This window comes from Prionailurus bengalensis, chromosome D1, assembly GCF_016509475.1.
Source record: "Prionailurus bengalensis isolate Pbe53 chromosome D1, Fcat_Pben_1.1_paternal_pri, whole genome shotgun sequence".
In the NCBI taxonomy this organism is placed as follows: domain Eukaryota; kingdom Metazoa; phylum Chordata; class Mammalia; order Carnivora; family Felidae; genus Prionailurus; species Prionailurus bengalensis.
The window spans coordinates 55581864-55600037 of record NC_057346.1 but is presented as its reverse complement, the minus strand read 5'-3'; the positions used below and the strand labels follow the sequence as shown (position 1 = coordinate 55600037).

General features: G+C 58.0%; 1 protein-coding gene across 5 annotated transcripts; it reads left to right on the top strand.

The window, feature by feature from the left end:
- The first annotated feature begins 2027 nt into the window (after positions 1-2027).
- TSKU (tsukushi, small leucine rich proteoglycan) lies at positions 2028-16522 on the top strand. 5 transcript variants are annotated; one of them, XM_043580160.1, is made up of 3 exons: positions 2095-2135; positions 8717-9503; positions 14032-16522. In XM_043580160.1, the coding sequence occupies exon 3, from the start codon at positions 14040-14042 to the stop codon at positions 15111-15113; it is 1074 nt and encodes a 357-aa protein (XP_043436095.1). In that variant the 5' UTR covers positions 2095-2135; positions 8717-9503; positions 14032-14039; the 3' UTR covers positions 15114-16522. The 5 variants fall into 5 exon arrangements, with proteins under 5 accessions (XP_043436094.1, XP_043436095.1, XP_043436096.1 ...); XM_043580159.1 differs by lacking the exon at positions 8717-9503 and having other exon boundaries at positions 2028-2135; XM_043580161.1 differs by lacking the exons at positions 2095-2135; positions 8717-9503 and adding an exon at positions 2921-3144.
- Positions 16523-18174: the final 1652 nt, after the last annotated feature.

Here is an 18174-nt window from a genome sequence, read left to right as displayed (position 1 = left end):
CTCCACATCAAGGAATGTGAGTCTCCAGGCCAGGGCAAAGGCGGATTCACCAAAAGAAAGCCCCCTCCCCCACGGGGAGGGGGGCCAGAAAGTCAGGTGACCATGCCCCCTTCCCCTCTCCTCCCAAGCCTGCTGGGCTTTCCAGACTCTGCACCATCCCTGATGGGAGACTTCTAGGTATAACAATAATGGCAATTTAACAATACAGGATGGCGCTTCCTGTGAAGCCGACTGAAGTTTTACTAAGTTACCTTGTTTACTTCTCACAACAGCCTCTTTTACAGAACCTCAGAGAGTTTAGGTAACTTGCCTAAGATTAGGCTACTTGCCGGCTAGCTCCGGTTGGAGCCTAAACCCAGTCCACCCTCAGGGCCCTCACCAAATGCTTTTTGGGGGTCTCCTCCCCCAGGCAGGGAGGGGGCTGTGGGAACGGTCTGACTCCTCCTGAGGGTTCTGGGATGCAGAGAATGATTAGGGGATGCAGAGTTGAATCTTAGTGGCCCATTTAGTATAAGCTCCACTGTGAGGAGGTGACTGGATGCAAAGGAGCCTATGGTACAATTTCAAAGACTGATGCGAAGGGCTGGTTGGTCCCTCTGGCCTCCACCTCTGGCAGCTGGGTTTCTAACTCCGGGAGGACAATGGGCAGAGGAGAGGGGTGAGCTCTTCCTGTGCTGCACTGATAAGATGGGGCTCCCAGCCTTCTCCCTTCACCTCCCTAACCAGCAGGGACTCTGGGGGGTCTCAGCCCAGGTGAGTGGCGCCTTCAGGACCACACAGTGACTGGGTGCTGGGAGGACTTGCACGAGTACTTGGTTCTCCGTGCAGCAGATTCAATTTTGCTGCCCTGAGGCCTCCTCTCCTCCTTCCCCATCTCTCTACGTGCCTCCCTCCTTCCCCAGGCAGACAGGCACACATATACACACAAGCCCCAGCAACTTTTTGTAATTAAAAAAAAAAAAAGTAATAAATAAGGATCAAAAAGACTGGGAGTGCGAGTCTGGGCCACTGCAGGGGGAACATTGCCCAGTCTCTGCACCCAGGGGCCCTCTCCACACCAGAAAGTTCCTGGGAGGTCCAGGGTCAAGACCAAAACCTCCCTCAGCCCCTGGGCCAGATACCTGGGGGGTGCCTAACAACCTCCCTCATCCCTGTCTAAGCGTGTAGACTGGGAGACTCAAACTCACCCTGTGCGCCAACCCCACATAGGGATTTCTCCCCCGACCCCCACCTTTAAAAGTTTGGGGTTGTTTTATGTCTTCCTGCCCTTACAACCATAAAAAGGGGTGAAGAGAGGATGGACTGCAGAGGGAGGAATAAACCGGTGGCGACTCACACACACAGTTTCCCTTCTTAGAAATCCAACCAGCAGTCCACGGTCCCCTTCAGAAAAAATTAGTTTGCTGTTTTCCTTCTCTCTCCCCAGGTTTTCTGCCTGAGCCTGTCTGTCTCCTCTCTGTGGGTTCGTCTTTCAGCCAGTCTTTCAGTTTCAGATTCCTGATGTACTTCTCACTAAAGTCTCTGGACCTCTTTTTCACTCATTTAAAAAAAAAACAAACGGGGTTGAACTCGAGAAGAGGGGACCCTCACCCACCCAATCTCTTTCTTACCAACATACCCCCCACCCTCTGTCTTACACACACACACACACACTCTCTCTCTCTCTCTCTCTCTCTCTCTCTCTGGCGACCTCCAGATGTTCCCGACCGTGCGGCCATCTGCTGAGGTTGCTCAGGCGCTCCGGGGGAGGGGGCAGGGATCCCGGTTGCAGGAAGCTGGGAGCCAGGCCGACTGGAGTGGGCGGGAGCTGCGTGCGCACTTTTGAGACGCTCCCTAGGGTGGAACCCGGGCTAGGCTCGGGCTCGGCAGGCGGGCGGGGGGCGGGGCGGGCGCGCGCCGGGAAAGCCGTCACTTTGGCGACACTCCCTAGGTCGCCAAGCTGCGGGCCCGAGCCGCCACTGGGCGCCTGGCAGGCGGGGCCGCGGGGCGGGGGGTGGGGGGGGGAGTGGGCTCCCAGCGGCGGGCGGGGGCCGGGGGGGGCGGGCCGCGCCGCGCGGAGAAAAGCGCCGGCCGAAGGGCCCGCGGCCGGGCCGCCTGGGTGAGCGCGCCGAGGCGGCTGCGGCGCAGGCTTCCAGGTGGGTGCGGGTCCCGGGTGGAGCGGGAGTCTGCGCTGCGGGAGAAGGTCCGGAGCCCACGACCCCAACCTCGCCGCCCCATCCGGCGAGCAGGCGGGCGGCGCTGGACTCTGGGGGCGGGCCCAGGGCCCCTCAACTTTTCGTGGACCCAGGGCGTCGGCAGCCGCTGCCGGACGCCCCGGCCTCGGCCGGGGTAGGGAGCCCGAACTAAGGGGAGAGGGCTTCCAGGAGACAAAGGCTCTGACCGGGGGCCGGCGCCTCTGGGGTCTTTGTGCGGACACGTGCATCACGCGTTTGTGGGTCTTTGTGGATTTGGATCCGGGGACGTGCATCTGCCTGCGCCTTTGTGTATTTGTGGCTTTGCGTGGCTGTTTGGTGCCTGTGTCCACGTTCTGTGGGCTAGCGTTTGGGTGTGGGTGGGCGCATCGTTGTGTGTCCGCGTACGTGGTCTGTGCCTGTCGACGTGTCTGGGTTGGGTGTCCGTGGAGTGTATGCGCGCCTAGATCCAGACACCGCCCCAGCTCCTCGCTCCCCTGCTGTCCACCGGGGCCCCACACTTGACTTCAAACTTTTCTCCTGGTTCCTCGGGCAACAGCCCTGGTCCTCCTCCCCCTGCAGCCCGGGCAGGGGCGCTGGCAGCCCTCCCCTCCTTCACCTCCTGGGGTCCTTAGTGCCGCGAGGGGATAGGATGGGGGGGGGGGGGTGGTCAGCCGCGCTAGCGGACTGGCCCGGGGCTGGGAGGAGCGTGCCGGACGCCCCAGCCGAACCAGCTCGGACGAGAGAGGGAAGCGGCCAGTCCTGGGCCCCGGCGGGGGGCTGGAGACAGGAAAGGAGCCGGCAGCTGGGTTTGCCCGCCCTGATCTTCTCGGTGCGAGTGTATGTGACCGAGAGAGACGTGTCTGCTCGGCGGAGAGGCCGGCCCCAGCCCCCGGCTCCGCTTTGAGATCCGCTCTCCGCTGGCGTCCCGCCCCCGGGGGCTGGTGGGGGGACCAGCCCTCCGATCCTGTAGGTGAGGAGGCGACGGCTTCTGGGCTCCTGGGATCCGGGCGCGTCCGCGGCGCCGGCTCCAGTACCCTCAGCTGGCCTGCAGAGAGCAGGAACCGGGCACCTACTGGTTTCCGATGGGACGGCCACGGGCCCACAGTCCGGCTCTGGGCGAGTTGCTCAGCCTCTCGGAGTCACAGTCACCCTGTTGTGAGTGGGGGCGAGGAGCTTGCGGTGGGGATTACCTGCGCCGCGGGAACCCGCCTGAGAGCCTGCCGCCCACACTTGGCCGGGGCGAGGAGGTGACTCAGGAACTCTTCTCCCATCCTTCCTCCCTGCCTGCTCTACCCTTCAGAGAAGTCCAGACTTGCGGAGCCTAGGTCTGATAGTGAGGGAGGGCTCAGGGGTGGGACTCTGCTGGGCCTTTGATCCTGAGTGGGAAGATAGTAGCCCTTACACTTTCACTCCCCTGCCCCCCTCACCCCCTACCCTGCACCAGTCTTTAACCTAGAATTTTACCAGATGCTGCAGATGTGAAGGAGGGCCACGAGCCACTCACATAGGAAGGAGGCTACCATGGGCTCTATCCGTTCCCCTAATGGGCTTCAGTTTACCTTCTGGAAAGGAAGGTGTTGACTTCTCCCCTCCCTTGCTGTTGTTGCTGACTGGTTGAGACCCCAGAACCTGGGGACACTTTGATGTTTAACACACACCTCCATTCTGACTTGAGAAGTTCCCAGGCACTAATTTGCTGTGTTGAATGAGGGGGAGGAGAGGTGTCTTTGAAGTTAGGGAGGGATGAAGTGAGGGGGGCCTGGAGCCCCTGCAGCCCTGGAAGGGAAGGCTGGAACTCGGCAGCCAGGGGAAGCCGGGGAATATGTCCAGGAAGCAGGAAGTGTCTCCCACTGAGGAACACCACTGCATGGCTCTGTGTTTTCTGATGACACAGACAGAGGTGGACAGCATTGTGGACCAACAGATGCAAGGTGTGTGTTTGGGGGGTGGGAATTGGACTTCAGCAGGAAGGGAAGGCAGGGGCCAAAGATGAGGGCCTTGAATGCCAGGCTTAGGAGCTGGAATTTGAACCTGTAGGCGGTAGAGAGCTGCCGGAGGGTTTAAGCAGGCATAATAGAGTGGGATTGGTAATTCTAAGGAAACTTCCTCTGGTTTGTGGGTGGTGTTGGAGACTGGGAGACCAGTCTGCAGGCAGAGTTAGTCAAGAACCTAGATTGTACCCCCACTCCATTGCTTCCTAGCCCTGTGGCCTCGGGCGGGTGACTTTACCTCTGGTTCTTAGTCTCCTCATCCTTCAGATGTGAATGGTAGTAGTTCCTGTCTCACTGATCTGTTGTGTCAAGTGGCGTAATGAATTACGTGTGCTAACAAAATGACACGAGGTTTGTAGTCTGCCTTACGTTGTTGGATTGCACTGACAACAGAAGGCAGAGACAGCATCGACTGTGGTCCTAAACCTGATTTCACCACTTGGCGGGGCCCTCAGTCTCCTGGAAGCTCGAGCCAATTGTTGCCCTCACCAAGCAGGAGGAAGCTCTCTCTCGTCTGCTCTATCCCCGTTCACCTGGCCAGACCCCACACAGGAGACGAGCTGGACACAGATACGAAGATGGCCACAGACCACAAAGTGGGCAGGAGCTGCCCAGGGGCCATAGGAGCTTAGGAGGACCGCGACCTTTTGTTGGATGAGGGGCAGATTAGGCCTCACAGAGAAGGTGGCTTTTGACTTGAATGTGTGCATTTGCGTGGTAGACAAAGAAAAGAAGGACATCTCTGTCATCTTCATCACAGAGGACAACCTGTGCAAAGGTGTGGGGCCCTAGAAGCAAGATAGGCTTCTAGCGTGGCAAGCTCTCTTTGTGGGAGGGGTTTTAAGTGGGAGGGGTTTTATTATTTTTTTAATTTTTTTTTTTTAACATTTTATTTATTTTTGAGACAGAGAGAGACAGAGCATGAGCGGGGGAGGGGCAGAGAGAGAGGGAGACACAGAATCGGAAGCAGGCTCCAGGCTCTGAGCCATCAGCCCAGAGCCCGACACGGGGCTCGAACTCACGGACCGTGAGATCGTGACCTGAACTGAAGTCGGACGCTTAACCGACTGAGCCACCCAGGCGCCCCATAAGTGGGAGGGGTTTTAAGTGAGAGGGGTGGTGAGGGCCGATTCTTCTGTTGGGACTGTACTCCCGACGCCCAGCAGGGCTGACAGTTGGAGGCAGGGGGCCAGGAACAAGGCTGCTGTAGCAGTCCAAGTCATGAGGCCTGCTGAGCCCGACCTGGGCAAGGCGAGGTAACTGCCTGGCTTGGGGGGATGAGAGAGGGGAAGATAGTGACCCACCTACCCAGGCATAGCCGCTGATTCTCCTTCTGTCCTCATTCCGCCACATGTGCGCCACAACTGTTTCAGCCTGCTTTGGCTCCTGCCACCTTTCCAAACCCCCTTCCCAATTCCCAGATAGATCCTGCTCAGCACTAGTGGCCCTGGTAGGGCCCTGGATGGTGCACTAGAAGAGAATCCAAGGCTTGAGGACGCATTTTGGATTCTTCTCTAAACCCTGCCACTGCCTCGCTTTCAGATCAGCTGGTGTCGAAGCTCCTTTTTCTTTCCTGGCCCCTGCAAGGTGTCACTGGGGGCAGGAACCCACACACAGTGAGCACCAAAGCGTGCCAGGCCCGAGGCCGAGTTTTCATTTTACCTTGTGTAATCATCCCAGTGACCTGCTGGGAGCAATACTAGAATTCTCAAGCATGTTACAGATGAAAGCTCAGACTCAGGTGAGGGCACGTGCAAGCCTCCTAGCAGGAGAGGCCCTCTGGGGTTGGAGCCCGGTCTACCTGGCTGCAAAACCCATTCCTGTGCCCCATACTGCCTCCTCGTGTGTCCCCACATTCTGCGTTACACCGAAGGGAACTTGGCAAGCTTCAGGAAGAAGATACGCTGCCTGGCGAAAATAGTATGGGGAGCCTGGCCCGTCTCTCTGTAGATCATCCTCCTTAGGCAAGGTTGCTGGGCCTCCAGGGCCTACCTTCACCAGGGATAATGTCACCGAGGAGGCCAGGCACTGGGTGTCAGAGTTCCTGGATCCTGAGTCCAGCCCCTGTCTTCACGGGCTGTGTGACTCTGGACAGACGACCAAACGTCTCTGGGTCTCTTTACGCAACTGCAGGATAGACACAGCGCTGTCTAACCTGCTGATCTTACAGAGTGCCTGAACAGCTAATAGTTGAGGCATTGGAAAGGTTGAGAGGTACCGTTTGGGGAAATAATAGTATTCTACATGCCTGGTATATCTTCATATAATACCGGCTCTGTGCCAGCTCCAGTGCTTCCTTAGCTCCAAGGACATAAAAATCAACCTGATCCCATCCCTACTCCCAGGAAGACAGACAGGTAAACGTAATTAGAGTCCAGCACGATCGGCTCTAGCCGTCACCCACACGGGCCCATTTGGAAGTAGAGTCACAGTGGCCTAAGGAAGGGTTTGGAGCTCAGACATCTGGATTCGAGACCTGGTTCTTCGACTACCCAGCGGAACAGTGTCATCTCTCTGTCTGCAAAATAGGGACAGTAATCCCTGCCTGCGGTCAAGGACGGTGATGAGGCAGAAGTGAGACGGTGACGTAGAAGCGTGTGGTGAGCTGACGTGTTTGTACAGATGTGCGGCATTAGCGATCGTGTCGGGAGAGCCAGCCCTCAAGGCTCTGGGAGTTTGGCCCTGAAATTCTTTTTGCCTTGCGTTTCCAGAGCTGACCAAGTGGCGGGGGTGGGGGAGGGGTGGGCAGGATGCTAATGGAATTTCCACCTGGGGATTTCGTTGGCATCATCTCAAGTGAGCTCATGGCAAAGGGAGCCCGGTGGGAGGCAGCTCAACATTGAGCAGCTGGTGGAGGCAAAAGTCTGCCTCAGGTGGGTGCTGGGGCCCTGGTCCAACCGAAGGTTCAGCCTCCTCCCCACCTCATCCCTGTGCCAGGAGCTCCCTCTTGCAGGTGTGGTGAGGAGTCTGGCAAATCTTGGGGCCAGAAATGCTGTGGTGCAGCACCAGGGGCAGGCACGTGGGGCCAGGACGGCCCAAGCTAGAACCCCTAGCTCTAGACAGGTCTCAGGGGAGGAGGAGAAGAGGGCTTGGGGCCTGGCCAGCCGATACCAGCGCACTGACCCAAGAACATTCGTACAACCGGTCATAGACCCGCCAGGTGCCTGGCGCTGCACTGGGGACTTGGGTAGGGGGGAACGTAAAGGAGAATAACATGGTCATTACCTTCTGGAATCTCAGTACATCATCACCATCACCGTCTATGGGGCACTTAGCATGAGGCAGACATTGAGCCAAATGTTTCACACACCGTCCCTTAATGCTTTTACCAACCCCGTGGTGTTCTCCCTATTGGAGACACGGAGACTCAACCAGGCGAGTAGGTACAGGGCTGGACTTTCACCTGGGTCTGAATCCCACAGTTGATCCTGAATTGCTGGGCCGCCCACTCAACCGACAGTATTTGCCATGCCTGCCAGGCCTGGCTCTGACCCCGGGCGGAGGTCTGGGGGGAAGGGATAAACAGGTGAAGATGTCAGAGTCAGGGTCCCAAGCTGGCCGCACTTCCAGTCGGGAGATGGGCAGGTGAAGAACGGTAGAGAACGTAGTCAGTGTGCAGCCGGATGGACGATGTGAGAGGCCCGGGGAGGGAGAGGTGGCCCGGGGGCCCCAGCGGACAGAACAGGCTTTGTTCCACTGGCGGGGCCAGGGCAGGCCAGGTGGGTGTGGGTGCGGGTGCAGCTGGCAGCGGTGAGGCATCGAGACCCAGGTCCTGCTCTGCCATTTCCTTGTTGTCACTGCCCACTCTGGGCCTCCGTTACCCGTGCGTTATCGTGGGGGACCCTCCAGTTCCCCAGCCCTGAATTCTCTGAATTTGAGGAAGCGTGACAGGGCCGGGAGTTGTCCAGGGTCACCACCGTGGGTTCGGATCAAGATGGGGGCTCAGCTAGGGGAGGGAGGACGGTGGGGACAGCTGACAGATGCCCTGTGCCAGGGAGAACTGGATTTCTGCGGGTTCAAGTAGAAGTTGGGAGGTTTTTGGGAAGGGGAGTGATGTGGGCAACGCTGTTCTGGAGGGTCTCCTACCAGGGAGACCTACCTGGCGTCTGTTAGTAAATAGCCACACTGCTTAGTCTTTTGACCTCACAGGGCCATCAGCAGACTTTCCTAGTGTCACAGTGGGTGCACCAAGGAGTAACTCCTGGCCCCTGCCCAGAGGACCTTATGCTGTGTCCCCTGAACCCAGAGTGGGGAGCTTCTTTTTTTTTTTTTTTTTAATTTGTTAATGTTTATTTATTTTTGAGAGACAGAGAGAGGCAGCATGAGCGGGGGAGGGGCAGAGAGAGAGGGAGACCCAGACCAAGGAGCAGGCTCCAGGCTCTGAGCCGTCGGCACAGAGCCCGACGCGGGGTTCAAACTCACAAGCCAGGAGATCATGACCTGAGCCGGCTCAACCGCTCAACCGACTGAGCCACCCAGGTGCCCCCAGAGTGGGTAGTTTCTAACCCCTCGTGTTCTGTAAGCTGGCTGACCAGTGTCTTTGATCCGCAGGTCGGGGTTTGGAAAAGAAGTGATACATCTTGGGCCAAAGATCTCCTTTCCTCCCTCAGCTTCAATGGTGGCCCCCTGTCCGCCTCTCCCTTTCTCCCCAGGGTAGATCACAGGTCCCAAGAGGGAGACAGAGTTCATACTGTTACACAGATGAGAAAACCAAGGCTCAAAGAAATAATGAAAACCATCAGGGTCACACAGGGAGTGGCAGACCTTGGCACTAGAGGCCTGGTCTTCTGGGTCCAAGACAAGCGTTAGTGATCTTGTTCTGAGTTGGTCTCCCGTCCCCACGGCTGGTCTGTAAGCCTCATGAGGACAGGGGCCCTGGTACCCCCAACCCCCACCCATCATATACCTCACATGGCCTTGCACAGCACGCCCTGCACTTCGTAGAGATTTAGTAAACGCTCCTGATAAGTTCTGGACTCCTGAAATGCTAGAGCTGCACTGTCTAGACTCAGCCTCTTACTGTGAAGCTAGAGAAGCTGAGGCCCAGAGAGGAGACGGGACCTGTCCGCAGAGGGAACAGGCCAGGCAGAGCAGGGACTAAGGCGGGCGCCCCTGACTGTCCTCCAGGGTCTGTCTTGTCACCATGCACAGTTGTCCTCCCCTTCAGCCCCAGAGAGTGGTGAGAGGGATGGGGAGGGGCCTCGGCGGCCCTCTCTGGGGGCCCCTTCTACCGTGTAACCTAGGAGAGGCATCCACTGTTCATCTGTCAAGTCCTGGCCCTGTGGTCTCTGATCCTCACAGCAACCCCTCGAGGAAGGGCTTGCCGTCTCCATTTTCGGTGAGAAAACGGGCTCAGGGAGAGGGAGTCGCTTCCCAGAGTTGCCCAGTTTGGCATGTGACTGCTTCCCAGTGTTGCAGCTCCTTCAAATCAGGGAACTGATCCCAGAATGCCAGTTTTTGTCTTCAGCCCCAACTCTGATCAGTGGGTAGAGGCCTCCTAGAGCACCGTGTCCGGAATAGCTCGGAGGCCCTGTGCAGGGCCCCAGGAAGCGGTGCTGTGATTGATTCGTGACCTGTGCAGTGGATAGGGCTATAGGTAAGATCAAAAGGCACCACCTTTCCATTATGTGGCCTCCACCCCCGGGGGCCCCATTTCTCTATAGGAACGTTCGACTTCGCCTTCACAGTCCCCTCTGAGGCTGATAAGGACCATCATTTCCATCCCAGACTCATAGTCTAAGGAACTGGTCCAGAGATGCAAAATGACTTGCCTGGTTCACCCTGCCAATTAGTGTCCAAGGTTTCTGGCTGTGAAGGCCTTCTCTGCCCACGACGCTGAGGCTGGTGGTTTTTGTCAAGGGGAACTCCCATTACTCATCCCTTCCCAGAGCCAGCAGCGCTGTTGAGAAACTCGGGCCTCCCAGGAAAGAATCGCTCTTCCAGAGGGTGCCGATAAGAGCTTGGGCACGTCTGATACGTGTGTGCCGAAGCAAGGAAGAAGAGAGATGGGGCAGCCCCCGCCCTCCGCTGGTGCCCACGCACCTGCTCCCTGTCTGTGGAGGAAGGCGGGGGAGCCCACACTGCATTCTCCCCATGTGCTAGGAAGGCTGCCAGGTGCCGCCCTGCCATCGTTTCATTTCGTCCCCGTGATAGTCCCGGGAGGTGGCTATTAATATCTCCATTTTACAGACGAGGAGACTGAGGCTCAGAGATAGTAGCTACACAAGATCAGAGAAAGCAGAGATGGCCACGGGGCACTCTTTCAGGAGGCTTTGTTACTATGTTTGCCAGTGTGTTGCATGCATTTTTTACCGTAAGAGAGGAAATAGGGGTAGAAAAGGAGATTAAGCCATGTTTAAATCACTCAACGGTTCTACCATCTGAAGAGAAACTACTGTTGTGTGGATAGATTTTCTTCTAGACTTTCCAAAGTTAGGATCTGGGTGGTGGTTGTTGTTTTTAATGCATAGTTATAATTTTCCTAGACATGCAATTTATCCTTACGATACCTAGCATTATGGCATCAGCCCCCTCTGTGAAGCCGCAGGCTTTTCTGAGCATGACTTTTATGGACTTTGTAAGATCCCCAGGGGACTTCCTGAGTCTCAGCAGCCATCCTGAGCGGGCTGGGAAGCCCTAGGCCTGGAATGAGCAGACCAGAGCCTGAACGCCACCTCCTCACGGGGAATCCGTGGACAAGTCACTGCACACGGGGTCACAGCCGCCTCATCACTAAAGTGCCAGATTTCATGCCCTGCTCTGCCGCCCTCATGGCATCAAACGAGCAGAGGCCTTTTGTAAACTCTAGAGAGCTGTGCCCCTGGCAGGAATTTTCCTTATCTTCCCTCGGTCTCCTTCTGAGAAAGTTCTGCCTTCCCCTTGGCCCCTGAGCCTTTTGCTAAGGGCTTAGAGCAATAGTGGCAGACCCTAGCATCTCCGAGACATGCATACCTAAGGCATCCCTCCCAGAGGGGACATCTCCTCAGAGCAGGACAAGGGCACTGACCCTCAAAGACCACCAACCCACACACCTCTGCCTTTGCCCCCTTCTGGGTCCACGTTGTAAGGCATCTCAGGGGTTTCTCCCTTCTTTCAACCTCCTAGGAGACCTCTGAGAGGCCTCTGGGCTCTCTTCTTTTCTCAGCTAATACAGAAGTGCGTGTTCCACTTGAACCAAACCAGTTATAAGGTCACCGAGGCCTGAATTCAGTTCCAGGCTCTGTCACCTTCCCTTTCGCGTCCTCGGTTTACTCTAAAATGGACACAAGATGCTGACCTCCTGGAGTGACCGCAGAAGTGGGAGAGAATGTGAGTCCGGCACTAGCCCATAATGGGGACAGGCTCCGACTGTCCCCGTCAGCACTTTCCACTGCCAGTGTGAGGCCCGGAGCGTGGCCCCTGTGCAGGGCTGAGCGCGGACCTTGTCTAGGCTGCCCTGGGAGCATTGGCGAGCACAGGCATCCAGGTGGGTCTCGATCTGTGCTCCTGCTCCCTTTACATCTGCTGTTGTGTCTCCAGCGGCCCAGGAATGACCACCTTGCATTCGTGCACAGCTCTTCACAGTTTGCATTGCACTTTGGTGGGAGTCGAATCACCTGACCTGAGGAGGGCAGGGCAGGGATTATTGCCTGTGGTACAGAGGAGAGGCTAAGGCCCGGGGAGGGCAGTAAGAGGCCCCTGCTCTGGAGGGAAGGTTTGGGCTGTGTCTGGGCTGCCGGTTACATAAGCAGGAGCTCACGAGGGGCCATCTGGCATTTAATAGGCACATTGTATAATCACCTTGGGGAACCAAAGCGCAATCTCAGGGCCATTGTGTGTGTGTGTGTGTGTGTGTGTGTGTGTGTGTGTGTGATGTTTGTTTAAACCCCAGGAAGGGTGGGTATGGACAAATAGGCTTGGCAGGGAAGGTGGGGCTCTGAGTGGTAATGAACCCCTGTGGTGAGAAGCTCACCCAACAGAACAAAGGGGGCCTGGAGCAACTCAATATTTTCCTTTTGGTTCCAGACAACTGGAACACTCTGTCCTGCCTCAGTTGGGACAAAGTCCAGGATGCACCTGGGCCGGGTTTAATCCTCAAATTGGCCTCTACAAAAGAAAGGGGTGGGAGAGGAGAGGCCCACAGAGGGGGGCGGAGAGAAGAGCCCCATTTCTCGCTGTCCCTGTGCAGAGCCAGAGTGTGGATCAAATGGCGGCCCCTTTAAAGTTTCATGTAGGGCTAGTAATGCTATCCTGCTTCTCCCTCCCCTCTACCCCCGCCCTGAAGGCCAGTAGGGGCAGGTGGGGAAGGGGAGACTGGGCAGGGGGGCAGAGCAGGGCCACGCCAGGTGAAGAGACCTGCTGGGGTGAGGCAGGGTGCCTTCTGTCCCCCCGGGTGGAGTGGTCACTGTGTGGCAGGAGCGGGGGGAAACCCCAGACTGTCCGGTTAGAGGCCTTCATTACTCAACCCTCTCTTTCATCCCCCTGTGAGCCCCTCCCCCAGCACCTCTGTCCGTGGAGCTACGGTGGGTGTGAGCTCAGGCTCTGGGTCACACAGATGTGCGTGGGTGTGAGGAATGAAGGTGACAACACACATGCAGGTCTGGCGTCGCTGGCAGCTGCTGTTAGAATCATACAGGGAGGGAAACCGAGGCCAGGGGAGGGTAGTGGCTTGCGTCATGGCAAGTGGCAGTGGGAAGAACGCCTCGTGGGCCTGTCTCCACTGGCCACCTGACCAGCCCTGCTTGAGGCAGCAGGTGAAAATAGCGGAATTGGGGCTGAGCAGGCGTGGGTTCTCGTCCTGCCCTGCTTTTTACTAGTTTGGGATAAAACCCAGGTCCTCTCTGAGCCTCTAGTCCTTCTTCCATATGAGGGAGTCAGCCCAGCTGCCTGCCCTGGGTTAAAGAAAGGGCCAAAGAGGCATAACAGCTGTATCAGCTTTGGGTAGGGAGGGACAAGGTGGGGCAGGGGAAGGGACTTGGGACAAGTGTCCCCAGAGCCCACCTGGAAGTCTAGACACAGGGTCCCCAATTGGAATGAACTATGCTGCTTCTGGAGGACAAGCCAGGGAGAGGGCTTAGGACTGTGGACTCAGCTATTGTTACCCACAAGAGGGGTCAGGTGGGTAGTCAATGCAGGCCCCCCTTACAGGGCGAGACCTCCGTCTGAGCGGATGGAGTATGGGTCTCAGACGTGGTTCCAGCCACTGCCAAAGCACGACAGTGAGTCATGCCTCCCCTGTACTCCATCTAGTTCCATCCCCCTTACGTGTGGCCATGCATAGCTTTCTGAACCTTTGCATCTCAGTTCCGTCTTCGTGAAGTAGCTGCCTTGAGGTGTCTGTAATTGTGAAGGTTAAGTGGGGCCAGGCCGTGATGGCGGGTAGCGTAACAGCCAGCTCATGGCGCACGCTCAGAGCTGGATGGAGCACCCTGACCCCTCCTCAGCAGGGCCTAGGGCAAGACCAGCCCATGGACCCTCGCCCATCAGAGCCGGAGGGGCCAGACCCATCTAGTCCAGGGGGTTTCCGGCAGGGTTCCTCAACATCCTACGGCAGGACTGGTAAGGAGGCCTGGAAAATTCCAAGTCCCCACCCTCATGTCAGCCAGAACATGCCCATTTTCCTCTGCTAATCTTTTTCTAAGAAAGCCTTCCGCTGCTTTCAGTTTACAATCCACCCACCTGGCCTTTTATCACACAGATGGAGAGACTGAGGCCAGGGAGGAATTACATGAGGAAGGGTGTTCGGGGAAAGCGTCCTGGGAGGACAGGACTGGTGGTGGCAACTTCCAGCTGGGCCTAGATACGCTGGCTCGTGTCTTACGTGGTAGGCCAGAACCACCTGGTGTGGGGTGCCTGCTGCCTTCCCTCACCTGTGGCTCTCCTTCCAGCCCCCACCATGCCGTGGCCCCTGCTGCTGCTCCCACTGCTGCTGCTGGCCGTGAGCGGGGCCCAGACGACCCGGCCATGCTTCCCCGGATGCCAGTGTGAGGTGGAGACCTTCGGCCTCTTTGACAGCTTCAGCCTGACACGCGTGGACTGCAGCGGCCTGGGCCCCCACATCGTGCCCGTGCCCATCCCTCTGGACACAGCCCACTTGGACCTGTCCTCCAACCGGCTGGAGACCGTGAACGAGTCGGTGCTGGCGGGGCCGGGCTATACCACGCTGGCAGGCCTGGATCTCAGCCACAACCTGCTCGCCAGCATCTCGCCCACCGCCTTCTCCCGCCTTCGCTACCTGGAGTCGCTCGACATCAGCCACAATGGCCTGGCAGCTCTGCCGGCGGAGAGCTTCACCAGCTCGCCCCTGAGCGACGTGAACCTCAGCCACAACCGGCTCCGAGAGGTCTCGGTGTCTGCCTTCACGACCCACAGCCCGGGCCGGGCGCTGCACGTGGACCTCTCCCACAACCTCATCCACCGCCTGGTGCCCCACCCTGCAGGGGCCAGCCTGCCCGCACCCGCCATTCAGAGCCTGAACCTGGCCTGGAACCGGCTCCGCACCGTACCCGACCTCCGGGACTTGCCCCTGCGCTACCTGAGCCTGGATGGCAACCCGCTGGCTGCCGTTGGCCCGGGTGCCTTCAGGGGGCTGGCAGGCCTCACGCATCTGTCACTGGGCAGCCTGCAGGGGCTCCCCCAGCTGGCGCCCCATGGCTTCCGTGAGTTGCAAGGCTTGCAGGTCCTGGACCTTTCAGGCAACCCCAAGCTCAAGTGGGCGGGAGCTGAGGTATTCTCGGGCCTGGGCTCCCTGCAGGAGCTGGACCTGTCAGGCACGGGCCTGGTGCCTCTGCCTGAGATGCTGCTCGTCCACCTGCCAGCACTGCAGAGCATCAGCGTGGGCCAGGGCGTGCGGTGCCGGCGGCTAGTGCGGGAGGGCGCCTATCCTCGGCAGCCTGTCTCTAGCCCCAAGGTGGCCCTGCACTGCGTAGACCCCCGGGAAAGGGCTGCGGAGAGCCCCAACGCTTTGTGACAAACGGTGTGGCCCGGGGCCGTCTGATACACTGCTGCCCTGGGCTTCCTCAGGGCCTGGGTAATTTATATTTTCATGTGCCAATGCCAGGGGGCACCCTGCAGGCCTCTGTAGCAGCGCGGAAGAGAGCTGTGGACCTAGGGAGAGCTTTGGGGCTGGGGCCGACACCCAGGAGCAGAGTCTGGCCCCTCTGTCTGTGTTGCTCCCCAGACCATAAGTAGAAGGTCTTAGATGCCAAACCCAGACGGCAGTCCCCTGCCGTCCTTCCCCGTTTGTCCCCAAAGTGCCTTCCTTCAGGCCTGGGCCAACCTGACCTGTGACAGGGGGAGGGTGGAAGGGCGATACTGTTGCAGAAAAGAGGTCAGGCCCACGGCTGAGCATCCCCTTGGGCCCACGGTCCAGTCACTCAGGGGCATGAGTTTCTTTTATGAGGTAGCCCCCGCTTTGCCCTGGGCCCATGAGGCCCACCTCATCCTTTTGTTTTCCTCTAGAACGCTGGGTAGAACCTTAGTCATAGAAGGGACTAGAGAAAAAAATCAAGTGCACCTCCTCATGTGACAGGTGGGGACACTGAGGTCCAGAGAGGGCAAATGGCTAATCTAAGGCACTAGAGCCATGAGGACATAACCGGCCCCAGCATCCTGCCTCCCGGCGAGGCCTTGTGCACTTCTCTGTCTTCTCTAAATCATGCCCTCTGTCCCCTTCCTGGGCTCCCCCATCCTGCCATTTGTACCCTTTCCCTGTCTTCCCCAGGACAGGCAAGGGCCTCAGAGGTGGGACTCGGACCCGAGACCAGCTGTATGGCACAGGTTAAGTGAGTTCACCTCAGAGCCTCTGGAAGCTTCAGGCATGCCAGTCCCAGCCCTACCAGTTTCCCACTCTGCAGTGGGGTCCTCCAGCGTTGAGACTGGAAATTCGTCCATTGACCCCTGCGGTACTGCCTCGGAGTGCAAGGAGTTGATGCAGTCCTGGAGCCCCAAGGGGCCTCCTGGACTCGGTCCCCACTGGCCCTGAGCCCAACAGCCTCTCTCACCCATCTTTGGGCAGGAGGCAGGTACCCCCATCAATGTTTATGCTCTCAGCTTCCCAGCCCTGGGCTCTTTCCTTTGTATTTGTTCTATAAAAGTTGTTGCCTCTGTAATGGACTGTTACTTCAACCACCCCTCCCCCCACCCCTGCCGGCAGGGGATGGAAACGTGTCATTTGTAAAAGAAGAAAAACATTGCATTTGTTCACTTTTGTAATACTGTGTCCTGGGGGTGTGCTGAGGGAGGAGGTGTTGGGGGGAAGCGATTGGGCATCAGGGGTCCCAAGGAGCCACCCACAGGACAAGGAGAGCTCTGTCCTCCCCCACTTAGCCCCACCCTACACCTAACTGATCCTTGATTTAATAAACACTATAAAGAGTCCATCTTTCCATCCTTGGACTAGCACCCTCCAACATGCTCTGGGCAGCCTGTTGTCCCGGAAAAGCCCCATCCCCTCTCGCAGGATTTGAAGAGTGAGCTGACCTGAGGGAGGGAGTTACTGGGGGGGGGGGGGGGGGTAACTGAAAGGAGTCGTTCCTTTCCCTGTGGCTTGCACCCCGTCCACCCTTCTCTCCCCTCTCCCTGCTGCCCCAACTCCATGAACTTGGCAGGCCCTCCCACACCTCTGCTTTTGCTCAGGCTGTTCCTCTGGGGCCTTGCCCTCCCCGCCCCCCCCATCCCTGCCTCTCAGCTCCTTCCCACCCGAATAGCGCCAGTTCCGGCCTCACCTCAGAAGCTTTCCCTAAGACCCCCTCCCCTCCCTCCTCTGAGCTGCTGCAGTATTTTGTGACTTCTTGGCACTTTGCCTGCTGTGGTACCCTAAATCCTGTTTGCACACTTCCAGTCGCAGGGAACTCCCTTCCAGTTCATCTGAATGGGTCCGCTGTCTGTAAGTTATTCCTTCTCACTGGCCAAGGTCTGCGGGAACATCCATCACCATCATCACCAACAATGACCAGTTTTTTCTGATATCTACTCTGCCAAGGGAATCTTGTTCTTGGGGTGTGAGTGGGAAGGACACACAGAAGACACCTGAGTGGCAGGTAGCTGTGAGAGCCTGCCGGGGCAGGGTTAGGAGGGCTTCCTGGAGGAGGCCGGTCCACAGAGCTGAGAAGAGCAAATGGACCTGGACAGAAGAGGATGGCACCTAGGAGGAGGGAGTCACAGGTGAGCTATGGCACAGAACCTAGAACATTCAGGCTACTGGGAAGCTTGCCCGTCATGTCACTTAGGCCCCCCAGGCTTGGGCTCCAGGTGCTGGAGGCTGGCACCCATCAGTCAATATGGTCATAGATAACAGTTCTCAGATTGGTTCTCCACCCTTCTCTCATCTCCTGGGATAGGGGAGCCTTCAAGTGCAGGGGCAGGGGAGGGATCCCAGGGGCTTTCGCCCAGTGATGCTGGGCCCTCCCCAAAGCTCCCCTTGAAGAAGAGTCGTGGGGGGAGAGAGGGAATGGAACGTAGGTGTCTTTCAAATGGGGACAAAGGCACCGTGGGGAGGCCGAGCCTTCTGCGGGAGACATGTGAGTGTGTCTTCCGGGGCAGGTCACCTCTGGCCTGAGCTGGAGCTTCACATCCGCAAAATCGGCAGGGATGAAGCTCTATGGCGAGGATGGGACCATCACATTGTGGGGCTCCCCCGCACATCCCGCAGCTCCGGCCTCTTGCAAGCCTTCGGGAGAGCAAAAGCCCCGGGGGCCAGCGGCCCTCACCTAACCCCGCGTCCACGTGCCCCTCCGGAGGCTCCCAGTCCGCAGCGCCACCACGTGGCCACGCATGGCCAGACACCCCGGAGCGAGCTGTCGCGCAGCTTGCAGGCGAGCACTCCTTCCCGTAGCCACACGGCCTTCATGCTGCTACAGTCCGCCCTCCTGGGATCCTGGGGCCGAGAAGGAGGACATTGCAGAATTAGAGGGATAAGTGCAAAGATTCCATTTTGGAGTTCACAGAAAAGGGGTAATTAAAATCCTGGGTCCATCACGAACCAGTTGTGTGACTTTGGCCGAGTCACTGTACCTTTCTAGGCCTGGAAA